General features: G+C 37.3%; 1 protein-coding gene across 1 annotated transcript; it reads right to left on the bottom strand.

The window, feature by feature from the left end:
- Window positions 1-2,619: 2,619 nt before the first annotated feature.
- LOC133228449 (small ribosomal subunit protein eS25-like) lies at window positions 2,620-3,094 on the bottom strand. The gene has a single exon (XM_061383873.1). It carries the CDS (start codon window positions 3,027-3,029, stop codon window positions 2,715-2,717), a length of 315 nt encoding a protein of 104 aa, XP_061239857.1. The 5' UTR covers window positions 3,030-3,094; the 3' UTR covers window positions 2,620-2,714.
- Window positions 3,095-15,387: the final 12,293 nt, after the last annotated feature.

Here is a 15,387-nt window from a genome sequence, read left to right as displayed (position 1 = left end):
AAGTTCCTTATAAACAGCTAATAGCTTATACGTGAAAAACCAACCATCTTGAATTTTTTCTCATGAACAGGATTTTTATTTCTGGGTCCACAGTCTCAAAGGAAGTTTCAGTGGAGTTGCTAGGGACCAAACAAGAAGAGACATCAAATAACCTCTCAACATGAAAGCAAGTTCCTCTAGAAGTGGATACAGGGGAGAGAAGACAGCTCTCTGATTTTACTTGATACATGAATAGAAGAATTCAGGTTCCAGAAGAGACCACCTGCTACCCTTTATAGGTGCTAAGAAATGCCAGAATTAAAAGTACAAGAAATATGATGCTCTAAATAGAGAAGGGAAAAGACTGGTAATGAACTTTCAGATTTTAGACAAGTAGACTGCACTGGTTGCTATTAAAATACACATCTACCGGCAGAGAAACATTTTGCTCAGATTATATTGGGTGCCATAGTGCCTTAGGATAATGCTTCTAACTTACAATGAGGCATTGTTAAAAACATTCCTTTTTTTCCACATATGTCTATGGGTCTGGAAACATGTAATGCTTTTTTCGTGTGTGTGTGTGTGTGTGTGTGTGTGTGTGTGTGTGTGTGTGTGTTGGGGGAAAATTCATTTGTTTCATAATGTTTCATTCCCAAGGGGGAGACAAATAAGAGTTGTTTGCTGTATGAAAAGAGTACTTTATATCGCACTAAATCTAGGAGTTTATTATTTTGGGGACAGACTCACATTTCAGGGCAGGATCAGTATGTACCTTAGTGTATTCTGTTCTTTTCCTGCCTGGCAGAAACATTCTGTAGAGACCTCCAAAGAGCAATTCCCTCAAGTCACAGTACCAGAAAGTATCTTATTCTCAGCAGAGAGGCATTATTTCCAAAACAGGCTCTGAGCTATAAGATTCAACTGTAAATCTTAATTCTCCTAGTGCTCAGGAACTGAGAGAGTTGATGTTGAATAGAAACACTAGTAGAAAGTTATACATTAAATTTTTTAATCAGCTATACTTGAAAATTGTTATTTTTTGCATAATTTAGCACACATCTAAACCATACATTCCCCTATTCCAACATAATAATCCTAAACAATTATTGAGCCAGCAGAATAAAAATAATATCAATAAGCAAATTAATGAACTGGTTGAATTCAGGACAATTTGTAATTCCTTGTTCAGAGGTAATCTGGTGTGGATGTATCAGTCATGGCAAACTTTGTAACCACCATCCTTGCCACAAATATATCAATGTACACATACTGTCTTTTACATTTTTGGAATTTTCTGGTCTTGTACTTCTTAATCTAATCCAAAAACATTGTAATTGATTAGAAGATGCAAAAAATACAGCTTTTGCAAGCACTTTAGGAACTTAATTTAATTCACATGGCCAGTGTTAGGTAAAAGTAGAACCGGATGCTTTAAAAACAAATAGCACCTTCCGTTAAATATAAATTAAAAGGGTAAATATATTCCTGCTAATACTTGAAAGCTTTCTTAGTTGCAGTATCCTATTTGTAATAACTTGGATTATCACACCTGAGGATGAAATATACTTAATATATTAGGTGTGCCCAGATGAAGGCTCTACTTTTTCTTTTCTGCTCTGTAGAACATGGAGTTCTAATTCATCAGGCCTCATTCTATGGACTGACTCCTAGTGTTTCTCGAACTGTGACTATTGTCTAAAGCTAGGGACCTGCCTCACATCTGAATATATGTAGTCCACTTACATATACTGATGTTAGAAATGAGAATTAATGGTTTTTATAACCACAGTTGAGACAAATGGAGACAACATACCACCTAAAATGCTGAAAACTCTAGTTTAATATGTGAAAATGAAGCATCCAAAGAAAGATTTGTTTTAATATGTTCTAAGCTTCACACTGCAGCCTTTCATAAAAAACGTGAGATGACAGACAGCAGATGGATTTATTTTTTTACTTAGCTACAAAACTACAAATCAGTTTCATATAAACAGATCACTTAGCCAAAGAGAGCTTGACAGTAATTCTCTGCTGCTGCTGCTGCTAAGTCGTTTCAGTCGTGTCCGACTCTGTGCAACCCCATAGACGGCAGCCCACCAGGCTCCCTCGCCCCTGGGATTCTCCAGGCAACAACACTGGAGTGGGTTCCTATTTCCTTCTCCAGTGCATGAAAGTGAAAAGTGAAAGTGAAGTCGCTCGGTCGTGTCCGACTCTGAGCAACCCCATGGACTGCAGCCTACCAGGCTCCTCCGTCCATAGGATTTTCCAGGCAAGAGTACTGGAGTGGGGTACCATTGCCTTCTCCGAGTAATTCTCTAAGATTCATCAAATCAAGGAAAGTGATTATATCTGATGACACGAAATATTGTAAAAGTAGAATATACCACATGGTTTCAATATATTAGTCTAGATAATTCATTAAGTACAACCTTTTTTAATGAAAATGCTTTTCATGTACCATTTACTGTTTAGAATGATACATAATTCTAAGCTCTTTTCAGAATAAATTGAAGGCATTAGAATAATCTGAAACTACTAAAACAGTTTTTAAGTTGCAAACTATATTAAATATTTTTATATTTTTAGGAAAATTAGAGGTCAGTGTGAGTTTTTGTGTTTTTTTTTGACTAATAAAATTTCATTTTTCAAAATGTACAGTTGGTGGGACCTGTTCATGCATTTTCACCAGCAGCTGGGGCATCTCCACCCTTGGTGTTTCTGGTGTAAATCACTTAAGCTCTGTGCTTTGAAACCAGTTCAATAAGTCCTTTACTAAGGAGTTCCTGAAGGGCTGCCCTGGCCTGGGAACCATGAATCTTCAGTCTCTCAGAGACGACAGCTGGAGTTATAAGCTTGTAGTTGGGAACTTCTTCACAGAGTTTGTCATATGTTGCTTTGTCAAACAAGACTAGGTTATTGAGCTTGTCCCAGACTTTACATTTGGACCAATTGTTTTTGGCCATGCCCCCAGATGGGTTCACTGGATCTTTGTCTTTCTTGGCCAACTTTCTGGCATCTTTCTTCTTCTTGTCATCCTTGGGCGACATAGGGAAGCTGTGAGAGCAGCTGTCACCACTGCAGCCTCGCTAAGATGTGAGACCAGTGTAAGGTTTTAAAAATATTTTTATCTTATGTATTAGACTAACACTTGTACGTTGAAACAGCATACAGAATTTAGGTAATTAAATTTCTTTTAAGGGAAGATACAAGACGTGTTGTGCATAAAACACTTAATCAGTTGTAGTTTAAAGCGTTGCTTTTTTTTTTTTTCCTTTTCATTTCTCTGTAATATTTGGAGGCAGACCCAAAACAACTCCAGAACAGTGATGAAGAGAGATTCTGTACATTATAGCAAGGCTCTCAGGCTGCACTTAATTCTGCTATAATGACATCTGGCCAACATTCTAAGATGAAATTTTCAATAAATGCTGGCTACTAACACGATTCATTATGGTTTCTCCTGATAAAGGATGTGGGCAAAAATTGCTTTGGCTCTAAAAAAGCTTTCACTTCATTATGAGACTGGATCAATCACCATCAGTAGAAGATGCTCATTGGGCTACTTCTTTTGCAGCTGTTATGCACTTTGTTATCAGGGCCCATTGAAGGCACTAAGAAATTGTTTCTATTAGGCAGGCATTATTGCTAGACTCTTCTAAACTAAATTTGCTTTTAAGTGTATTTCTTTAGTAAAGAGATGGAACAATCAATCTGAACTGAGACCAATGTGAGATCACCTGCTTATCCATATAAAAGCAATGCCATTTAGATGACATTTTATTTGTGTTTCTGCACAAAAATAAATGAAAATATATTTTCCCACTGAACTGAGAAAGGGAAGTCATGTTACTCAATGATCACTACGTATTTGAGACAGAGAAGCTGAATATCATGTCCAGTACCTCTCTCCTTCCTGTTTTAACTTCTCTCCTCATAAGGAAAATTTAAATGTTGCTATAGATGGAGGTTGTAGTTAAACTAGAGCTTGAAACCATGTCCACCTGTCTCATCATTTCACATCTTTCTGTTGATTTTGTATATGCATTTTTGGATCATATAAGAAAAGAATTAGGTAAAACTTGAAATAAGGTTTTTCAGACATTGAAATGGGTTTAAATAGTCACCTCTGATATACAAGCATTATTTGCATTTCATACTCATGGTAAACACAATATATTGTAGCAGATTCCCTTAGACATGCTATATTTAAATTTTTACTGCTTTCCTCTCCTCTGAGTGCTCCAGGAAAATAAAATGCAGAATATTATATTACCCAGAATGACAATTAATCTCACCAGTCAGATTCCCTTTATTATAAAAGAAAAATTCAAAAGGTCACCTATCATTTCATAGGTAGTTTATTCTGAGTGTACCTAAAGAAAAGCATATAAATTAGAATATGTGAGCATGTTCAAGGGTTCTTACATGCTAAAGAAATGTGAATTATTGTAAAGGAGAAAGATATTTGAGAACAAGCATGCTATAGTGATTCAGAGTGACAACTAAAAATTTCCAAAATAGAACTTCTGAACCACCTCCAAATATCCAGCATGGGATTTTGTTTTGCCACATCTTTACTAGCAAAATAAGAGAGGCAATTTACCATCACTTATCAGGCTGCTTAGTATATCATAGCTGCTAAAACACTACAGCATTATTGGATGTAATTATTATATTATTCAACCTTCTTTAAACTGCTTGGGTATATAAGAAATAATTGGCTAGGAAATTTAGTTGGAAAACTTTTTTAAAGTAGGTAATTCTCAGCCCTTCCATAAAACCTTATTATGCTACACAGTCTTATCAGAAAAGATTACTGTATTTTGCTAACTTGTTAGCATTTATAGGTTTCTCTATCGATCCCTGGGGCTTTCCTGATAGCACAGCTAGTTAAGAATCTGCCTGCAATAAGGGAGACCTGGGTTCGATCCCTGGGTTGGGAAGATCCCCTGGAGAAGGGAAAGGCTACCCACTCCAGTATTCTGGCCTGGAGAATTCCATGGACTATATAGTCCATGGGGTCGCAAAGAGTCACTTTCACGTCACTTCACTTCACTATTGATCCCTGGGTTGGGAAGATCCCCTGAAGAAGGAAATGGCAACCCACTCCAGTATTCTTGCCTGAGAAATTGCATGGAAAGAGAACCTGGCAGGTTAGCATCCATGGGGTCACAAAGAGTCAGACACGACTGAGCCACTGAACAGACACATACACGTGTAGGCCCCAAGTGAATACCAATTTCATTGTCATCTCTATCAGCTCTGTAGAAACACTGATGTTCATGAAACACTTCTGAAGATTTGCTAACCTGTTAAAGAAGAAAATGGAGTAGATCAGAGATCATACTTATACTAGTTAGGTAGCATTATTAACATAACAAGTCAGCATCATATATATATATATACACACACACATACACATAAATAAAACAAATGAATCCTGAAGTGTTTTAATGGTTCAGAAATGTAGAGTTAGTACCAGTTTGTTGAAGTGCTTTGATCCACACAGTCATTCACACACTCAGGCTGATAGAAGCTCTGCCATCTTCATCTTGAAGCTTTTAGGCTGCCTTGGGTATTAACACCCAGCAAGTAGTAGGGAAAAGAACACGGATGACTTTAATGGGCCAGCCCTAGAAGTGTGAAGTTTACTTCCACACATATTTTGTTGGCTAGCACTCAGTCATGTTGTCATAGCTATTTAAGTGAGGCTGAGAGCAGCAGTCTAGATGTGTTCATGAAGAAGAGGTGAGCAGCCATCTGGTGTTGGTAGCAGTATTGCATAGTATTCATAGGACTATGGGAAGAATAATAGAACTTCACTTATCCAGATGCTACAGAGATTGCCATAGGTTATGAGATGGAAAATTTAACTTCTGAGATTGGGGCAAGAAGATGGAATTAAAACTGAATTAAAAATTAATAAAACAAAACTTGATTTTTACTGATTGGCCACCAGCCATCTCCTGTTCTCATTCTCCTTTCTTCTTTTCCCCTTCATTTTGCTGCTTTTTGGAGAATTGTAAATTATATCACAAGTTGTAAATACTTTCTAGTTTGATTCAGCTAATGTTTAGGAATTTTCAGCAGTAGTATCAAAACTTTAAAAATATTTATTTATACTTATATGTTAATATATGGACCCTTATTAGAATTGAAATACTATATAGAATCTTTGTTTGCAAATCATGCAGAATTGGACTGGTTTTGGTTGGGACTGAGTCTCTCCCCTTCAGCTTGCTCTAATCCCCTCTCCAATCCCATGTCAGATCTTAAAGCATCTCTAAGAGACAGAGTTGAAGCAGGCATTCTACTTTAACATCACCAAGAGTCATACCCAGCCAGTTTTAGTGTGCTTGATCCTGAATTCGATCGCCACTGTGTCTCTAGTCTTCCAGCCTATTTCAGTAATTCTCTGATTCAGTTCCTTACCCATCTCAACTTCATGTATGGTATGCTAATCAATATTTCCAATGGCTCTCAGAATCTTCTAATCACTTATTCTGGTTTGTTAAGTCTGATGAATTTTCCATTGATCTTTTTCATTTATAATCTTTTCCATTTCCTTCTGTCTATTCTGAGTTGATCCAAATGGGCAATATAGTTCCTATGCCACAATTTTCATCTTGAAATTCACAAAAGGCAATTGTGTTAATAGACTTTGAAGATGAAGAGTGGTTCTGGAAGAAGGCTGTGTTTCATCAGAGCATAACAGAGAGATAATTGACCCTGATCTTTAACCTTCTCCATCCTTGAATGTGGCCAAACCAGCTCCAGAAACTTCCCACTGTCTGTTTCTCCTCCTGCTGTCCCAGTCTCCTGCTCTTTTTCTAAGCTTTCTCCCCTACTCCTCACATCCCCTCTGCTTTTCCAGATTCTTATGACTGTTGTCACCTTCTTTTTGTAGCTAGTGAAAACTCATTTTTTTTCCTTTTCTTATTTTGGAGCGTTTTTTTCCCCTCATTCACAATCTATTCTAGTCTTGCCAAGGAAACTATCTATTCATATATAAAATAGCCTTTTAAGCCTATTATTTGCTAAACAATGCATTTCTTTACCTAAGGATTTTTCCATCAGATTATAAAGAAACATTCTCTACTCTTCTCTCCCACTCTAAGCTGAGGCTTATACAAGAAGAAGCTTTAGATGTAGAATTTTCTCTTTTGCAGCTCATGAGTAAAGAAAGATATATTGGAATGAACACACAGTAGGACCTGTATACAGAAACAAAGAAATTAGAGAAATTAAGACAATGAAGTCCATGTCTGGGTTTCAGTAGAGGCAATCAATGTACATGGGTATCATCTTCCACACTGTAATACCGCCTTTCTCTGCTTTCATTGTATATATTACCTTTTGGGTTTCAAACTTTCTTTGCATAATTTTACCCTTTGAATGATTAATTTTTTTAAATAGAAGGGTAGGTTGCTCTGCAAATATGTTGAGCAGGAATCTTGACCAGGATGTTTAAAAAGAAAAACTCTTCCTGATATATAACATTTATGATTTTTATGATCTCACTATGTGCACATATCTTGCGCTATTATCACTCTCTGGGCTCTCCATCTGATTTCCATAATGTATGATCATAGTGCACATGTTTATTACAACAGATTGGTAAATTAACTTATCATGGTTTCTCTGCATTTATATTTTCTTCTGATTTAAAATTGTAAGAGACACCAAGGCAAATTTGACAGTTACCTAATAAAGCTGAAATTCTGTCTATGATTGGAATACCCTGGGACCCTGACTGCCTTTGGCTCTGTGAATGTATGCTGTATGCTGGTGTTGCACTGATCAGAATGAGTCTGCCTGCAGTGAGCCCTGGGCATGCTCTGGGCTGTGAAACTTAAGGGGAGTGAGGGAAGGTATAATCACTGTGAGAGCAGCTTAGATACAATCGATCGATGCTCATGACACCAACAATGAACCTCTCTCTAGAGGGGCGTATTGCAGTTGTGAACTCAAGCAAGTATAAGTGTGATGGGGTGGAACTTCAATTTTTCTCCAAGTAAAGAAACTACTCCAGAGGTCACAGCTGATGAATGATCAACTGTTCCATTCTTTGGGTTGTCTGCAAAGATAGGCTGGTATTTAGAAAAACCTATTGATAATACCATGAAAGGCCTTTCTTAATTCTAAATATACACCTTTGCTTTGGGCTATTAGAGCAAGAAAACTAATTGAAAAGAAATTTGGCTACTGCAATCAAATATTGGGAACAATAACACTAAAAATCTCTCTTGAAAGTGAAATGCTGATAGTCTCATGGGTTAAGGGTAGAAGGAACCTTTAAAAGTTCACCTAATGGCTTCTCCTCTTGTGCTTGAATGAGTGCTAGTGGCCATTTCAACTTCTGGATGGAACATCTCAGGGATGAGGGGCTTACCCTCTTGCAAAACCATTACAGTTTTATTTCCTTGGAAATTGTACTGGGCTGGAATTTGTCTTCTTATTACTTATAGTTTTAGTCTTAGTTCTGACATTGGGAGCTACTGCTCAGTTCATTCTAACCTTCTGAAATCTTTTAAATATTTGAATGTAGTTCTTATGTTCCTGCTATAGTCTACATTTCTAGTGTTTGTTAATTCCAGTATTCCTCAAATGACATAATTTGTAGAAGTGTCAATTGTTTTTTGATTCCCTGGTGGCTTAGATGGTACAGCGTCTGCCCGCCATGCGGGAGACCCGGGTTCAATCCTTGGGTCGGGAAGATCCCCTGGAGAAGGAAATAGCAACCCACTCCAGTATTCTTGCCTAGAAAATCCCATGGATGGAGGAGCCTCATGGGCTACAGTCCATGGGGTTGCAAAGAGTTGGACACGACTGAGCGACTTCACTTTCAATTGTTTTTTGATAATCTCTGGATAACTCCAGTGTGTCAATATTTTTTGAAAATGTGGAGCCCAGCACAAAATTCAGTGTTTTGGATTTGGAGGGGAAAATGCACAGAACAATGGAAGTATACCTTTCCTTTTTTGATATTTATCTACAACTCAAGTTAATGTGAGTTATTTTAGCAGCCACATCCCATTATCTTATGATGGTCATTTTAAAACAAGAACTGCTCTTGCGTTAGGTCTCTCTCACTCTGAAACTGTACAGGTGACTTTTTGAGCCTTATTTGGGCTTTATATATCTCCCCAGAAAGTTGCATATTGTCTGTTACAATCCACTCTTCTAGCTCAACAAGAATTTTTAAGTGTATTGTTAATTATATCCAATAAATGGATCCATCCCTTAAGTTAGAGTCACCTATACTGTTAATAAAAATGCCTATCTGTTTAGTAAAAATGCCTTATGTGTTTTAATCAGATCACTGATAAAAATTAGAATAGGGTAGAGTGAAGTATATGTTTTAGCTGGTATCAATGTATTATTCACTGTTTGGATAAAGTTCATGCAGCTATCAGGCTTCTCTTGTAGCTCAATCTGTAAAGAATCTGTCTGCAGTGCAGAAGACCTGGGTTCGATTCCTGGGTCAGGAAGATCCCCCGGAGAAGGAAATGGCAACCCACTCCAGTATTCTTGCCTGGAGAATTCCATGGACAGAGAGGCCTGGCAGGTTACAGTCCATGGGGTCACAAGATCAAATACAGCTTAGCGACTAAACCACCATACAACATCAATCTCCTGAATTCTACTGTCATCCAGCCTCCATTTCTCCTAGAGAATCATAGGAAAATTGGTCATATTTCTTTCTGAAATTAATATCTACTCTGTGGAGGTTATTCTTCATTACTAACATAGAGATTCTGTTACGAAGGAGATAAAATGGCATGATTTGTTCTCAGTGGAGCCATTGTAGTTGCTAGCAATTAATTTTATTTGAAAAATGGCCATAAAACATCCATTTAAAAGTTTATTCTTAAAATTTTCCAAATATGGATAAGAGGAAGCAGAGAGGGTTGCAGGGACAAGGACACTTAGCAAAAACAACCATGAGAAGTTGAATCTACGTAAAGGACTCAATTCTAATTCCTACTGGTAGGAGAAGATTAACGTATACTTCATGCCTTAGCTTGAGCTGCTATGCAAATTGCCAAAGACTGAGTGACTTCAATACTTATCTCTCACAGTTATGAAGGCTGGAAAGTCCAAAATCAAGACATTGGTAGATCCAGTGTCTGGAGAGCATCTGCTTCCTTGTTTGCAGAGTGCTGTTTTCTTTTTGTATCCTCACATGGTGATAAGCAGAGAAAGAGAAGGAACAAACTCTCTGGTCTCTTCTCATAAGTGTGCTAATTCCATTCATTTCACTCTCATAACCTCATCACACTCAAAGACTCCTTCTCCTAATAGGTTCACCCCACAGGGTTAAGATGTCAAGGTATGAATTTTGGGAGACACAATCATTCAGTTCATAACACCTTGAAAGACTGACTCCAAAAGGAAGCCTGACCCTGATAGATCCATTGCTGAGTTCTATGAGGAGCAGAAGTATAACAAAAAACCAGAGCAGAGAGATTGAGGCAAAGATAAATAGAGCATATCATGCTAAAATTTTTATAGTCCACTTCCTCTCATATTTAAAAATTGGGGAGAATTTTGACTTTTCAGTTTTTCTGTACCTTATCCTGTTGTCTAAATATTCGCCAATAACCATTCCAATTGTACGTGAATATTCTCTCCCTGCCCTTGCATACATTTCACAAGCATGCCTGTGCTTGAGTCTTAAGGTTGGTTTAAAGCACCTTGGCTCTCTCTTATCATCTCCTTATCTACTTTAGACTCCTGTCCTCTGGTAACCAAATTGTTCTTTGCTTTCCAATTTCAGCATTACTCTTTTTATTAAAGAAGTGGAAACAAAATAGAAATTGAATAGCTTTATTTTTTCTCTGCTCTCATTATCATTATATCATATATCTTATACTTTGAGGCTATAACTTCCCTTTTCCCAAGCACTTAAATAAAGCAAATGTTCAGTGTGTGCTAACTGGAGAAGATATGGAACTATTTTTTTTTGGAACTGTTTTATCTATATTTTTTCATTCAATATGCAACAACAATGTAAAAGTATTATTATTTTCATTTTAGAAATGAAGAAACCAAAAATAAAAGAAATTAGGTATCTTTGTCAAAACCTCATAATTAAAACAAGTCATACTTAGAATCAGGTCTGTTGTAAAATTTATTCTCATAAGCAATATATTCTATGATATCTTTTAAGAATTTTTAGTTTTTTATTTTAAAGCCTTACTGTAGGGCTTTAGCCATTCTAATTCAATCCTTATGCGAAGAGTCAACTCCTTAGAAAAGACCCTGATGCTGGGAAAGATTGAAGGCAAGAAGGAGAAGGGGGCAGCAGAGGATGAGATGGTTAGATAGCATCACTGACTCAATGGACATGAATCTGAGCAAACTCCAGGAGATAGTGAAGAACAAGGGAGCCTGGCATGTTGCAGTCCTTGGGGTCTCACAGAATCACATGCGACTTAGTGACCGAACAACAACAATTATAATTTCCCCTCCCAGGTTTGTGATAATGTGTTTTGTCTGTTTTTGTCTGAGACCTTCCTTCCAATTTTTTTTTAATATATTCCTTTAAAAATCCAAGTTCATTGCATTTATCTATCAATAGATACATTATTTTCTTTTGTGATCCTTTATTTAGATAGTGTGGAGAAGGAAATGGCAACCCACTCCACTGTTCTTGCCTGGAGACGGCGGAGCCTGGTGGGCTGCCGTCTATGGGATCACACAGAGTCGGACACGACTGAAGTGACTTAGCATTTAGGTAGTATTCTCAGGATGACGTTTAAAGTTAGCTCATTCCACTTGAGCCACATATCTAAACGTTAGGAATTGATAACCTTTATAAATGACTGTAGATCATCAAAGCAAATCTAGACTCAGCTGGAGACAGTGCTCACTGTTTCACCCTAGTGCTCTTGTTGGCAAGATGCTCCATGGGTGTGGAAGCCATTCTGAAGACATCAAGTAAACAATGCTGAGTCTGTGATCAATTCCCCCAAAGACTGAAGACTGCATTTACTATAATCACACACAGAGTAGCACACATATAGACACACTTGTCACTCAAAATCACCTATTTACATGTACTAGTAAAACAAGCATGTGTCAGGATGATGCTAGTGCAGTGATAATCACCTGGTTAATTCTGATCCCTGATAGTATCAGTTAGGGGGAATGGTGTAGAGGGAGTGATTTATTGTACTTCATTTTTTGGATTTGAATTTGGGGTTGCTCCTTACCAGATTATTATTCAAACTTCACTTTCAGAATTTTCTGTGTTACCTAGGTAGAATTAGGTTTTATTTTTTTGGAATCTGATCTTTTTTTTTTAATTTTATTTTATTTTTAAACTTTACATAATTGTATTAGTTTTGCCAAATATCAAAATGAATCCGCCACCGGTATACATGTGTTGGATGGGGAATCTGATCTTTAATAAACTATTTTTAAATTAAAAAACACATAAATTTGTCACTTTTTACAAGATAGCATGATTCTGATGATTATAATTTTTTATTCATATTAAAGTTTTCTTGTTTGAAGAGAACATGATTTTGCAAATATGATCAATAAACTGACTTGCTATACCAATTTTTTTTTTGTTTATACCTAAAAATAGAGTTTTTAACCTCTCCCTTTTAAATGGATTCAGTGGTTAGTAATTAGATTTAAATGTATAACTTTTCAGTTTTTCTCTAGTTTTCTTGACAGTAACTCCTTGAGAAACCCGTATGTCTAGAGGTAGCTTTTTTCAATCACTGTAACTTGTGTAGCACTTTAATTCCTTAATATCCAAGCGTCCACTATGTATATAAAATGTGACTTTAGACATGGAAACAGATCTGAGCTGAAGCTCCTGCTTAGCATGAGCACTTGACCATCTGCCTCTGAGCTGTGACCCAGGAATAGCGGTACTTCTTACTTCACATAGTTTACTTCGGACTATACAAGAACTCCTTACTATAGTCTTACTATAAAGACATTACTTGTATAAAATCTGGCCTTGGATTCTGAGCACAGCTGATTGCTGCGTTAGTCCCACGAAAGTTGTGCCATGTCTTTCTGACAGACCACATCCAGTGTCTGCAAATCCCTTGCTCTGATATAACTCAGTAGAGAGCATCATGTTCCCAATCAGGTATAGAAAGACATACACAAAGGAACTTCTCATTGAGCGTGTGTCTCCTGTGTAAATCAGCACATCTTGTTCATTAACACAGCTGAGGATAATCAGGCCACAGAGCCAAGAGCATATTGGAAGGGGTCCAGAAAGCTCCAAAGCCAGAGAGATGGAAGCAGATTGGGTTATGTCTGGAAATCAGAGTCTGCCTACTAAATACTACCTGCTCTCCCTGTAATCACTGACTGGGAAAAAAAAAAAAAAAAACATTGCCCACCCTCTCCCCACCCCTGCTCAAGGAACTTTCAGATGAAGTCAGACAGAATCATCTCCCCTTGCTTTATGTAGATTATAGGAATATTCTCAAATAACCAACACTGCATGCAATTTATTTTGTCTTACCCTCTGTTCTTCTGAATGACACCACTTGGCAGGAGGTTTTGCCACTTTCAGAAGGTTCAGGGCCTTAGTGGGTAGCAGGCTTCCTCGGTGGAGATTTATCATGTAGAATAATTCATTGAGCCATATGTTCCAATGAATATATACAGAATGTTGTAAATACATCTACTGCATTTCTCATTTGCTACCAGAGGGAATCCATCTTTCACATTTTCCAGCAGAGCACTTGACTGCAGATGGTAGAAAATATTTTGCTTTAAGTTTTATTCTGACTCTTCCCTCTGGTATGATTTACCTGGTTTTTATTTTCTGCTAAAGTCTAAGCTTTATGTGAATATTTCATTTAGAAATGCCATAAACTGTTGGATATTCTTGAGCTGATAATTTCCACCAGAATAATCTCTCCTGGCATTTGCCTGTCATAGCAGATGCCACCTGTTTAGGCACTTGTTCCGCGTGATGCAGGAAAGGATTTTTTAACCCTGAGTTAAAGCAGCATAACAAGAGTTCTTCTAATTGTTAGAGGCCTTTGATACAGATTCAGTCATAATCAGATAGTCTAGTCCATGTACCTCTTGTGTTTCCACCTTCCAGGCTGAGCTTGTGGTTGTTCCCTTTGAAACATGTTTAATATCAGTTATTTTAGCAAGATCACAAAGCAATGTCAGCTGAGCTCAAACTCAGTGTCTCAAGTTTTGATTAATGACTCGGAGCAGAGAGTTAATATTGGAGTGTGGATACTTTAGAGTTTATCCTTGATAGGGTTGGCTATTTTGGAGGGAAGCATAATAAAGCATAAAGAAGGCTGAGTACCGAAGAATATGATGTTTTCAAATTGTGGTGCTAGAGAAGACTCAAGAGAGTCCGTTGGAATGCAAGCATCTCCTTGCATTGCTTGCAATGCAAGGAGATCGAACTAGTCAATCCTTAGGGAAATTAACCCTGAATATTCGTTGGAAGGACTAATACTGAAGCTGAAGCTCTAATATTTTGGCCACCTGATGCAAAGAGCTGAGTCATTGGAAAAGACCCTGATACTGGGAAAGATTGAGGGCAGGAGGAGAAGGGGGCAACAGAGGATGAGATGGCTAGATAGCATCACTGACTCAGTGGACATAAGTTTGAGCAAATTCTGGGAGACAGTGAAGGACAGGGAAGCCTGGTGTGCTGCAGTCCATAGGGTCGCAAAGAGTTGAATGTGGCTGTGACTGAACAACCATAAATAATAAAACACAGTTTGGAACTGGGAAAAAAGTTAAGGAAGTAGAAATGATTGTTTCTGTATCTATTTTGTATGGAATCCTGAAGGTAGTTTGTGAGCCACAAAAGATTGGTTGCTTCTCTCTGTTTCATATGTGTTTACAGTTTCAGTTTCCAAAACATGAATTTGGATGTTAGGACTGTTTTGAGGCCTTAAACATGGAGAACATTCTTATTACTTTGTTGTCTCCCTAGTACCAGATACTCTGATCTTCTTCACTTTTTCAACCTGCTTTATTGATCAAATGCTACTTCATTTTCCACTGAGGATACATAGAAGAGGATAGATGGAGAAAGTTAAAGGGGAATAAAAAATAGGAGGGTAAACTATTAATGAATACCTTGGATAAAATAAACCAGTTGATTTTTTTTTTTTTTCATTTTTACTACAGAACCTCAGTGATCTCTTAAAACCTTTTGGCCTTCAAATGGCAAGAGCTGCCAATGCTTTGGAGGAGATTGGATTCATATTGTAAATGAAAAGAAGGGAGAGAGTGGAGGCAGAGTGTAAACTGATTGTGGTTGGAGAGACAGCAAGTTACATGTGAAACAAAATGTAGTTATTTGATTATTCATACCTCATTCTCACTTGAAAGCATGGAATAAAGACTGAACAACTGAATTCCAAATAAAATAGCTCTCAAGTA

The sequence above is a fragment of the Bos javanicus genome, chromosome 17 (assembly GCF_032452875.1).
Source record: "Bos javanicus breed banteng chromosome 17, ARS-OSU_banteng_1.0, whole genome shotgun sequence".
NCBI classification, from domain to species: Eukaryota; Metazoa; Chordata; class Mammalia; order Artiodactyla; family Bovidae; genus Bos; species Bos javanicus.
Note: the sequence above shows the minus strand (reverse complement) of the source record. Positions and strands in the feature narration are given on the sequence as shown.

What these genes read in the sequence shown, in the direction of transcription:
- LOC133228449 (XM_061383873.1), bottom strand. Translation starts at nt 3,029, where the DNA reads ATGTCGCCCAAGGATGACAAGAAGAAGAAAGATGCCAGAAAGTTGGCC.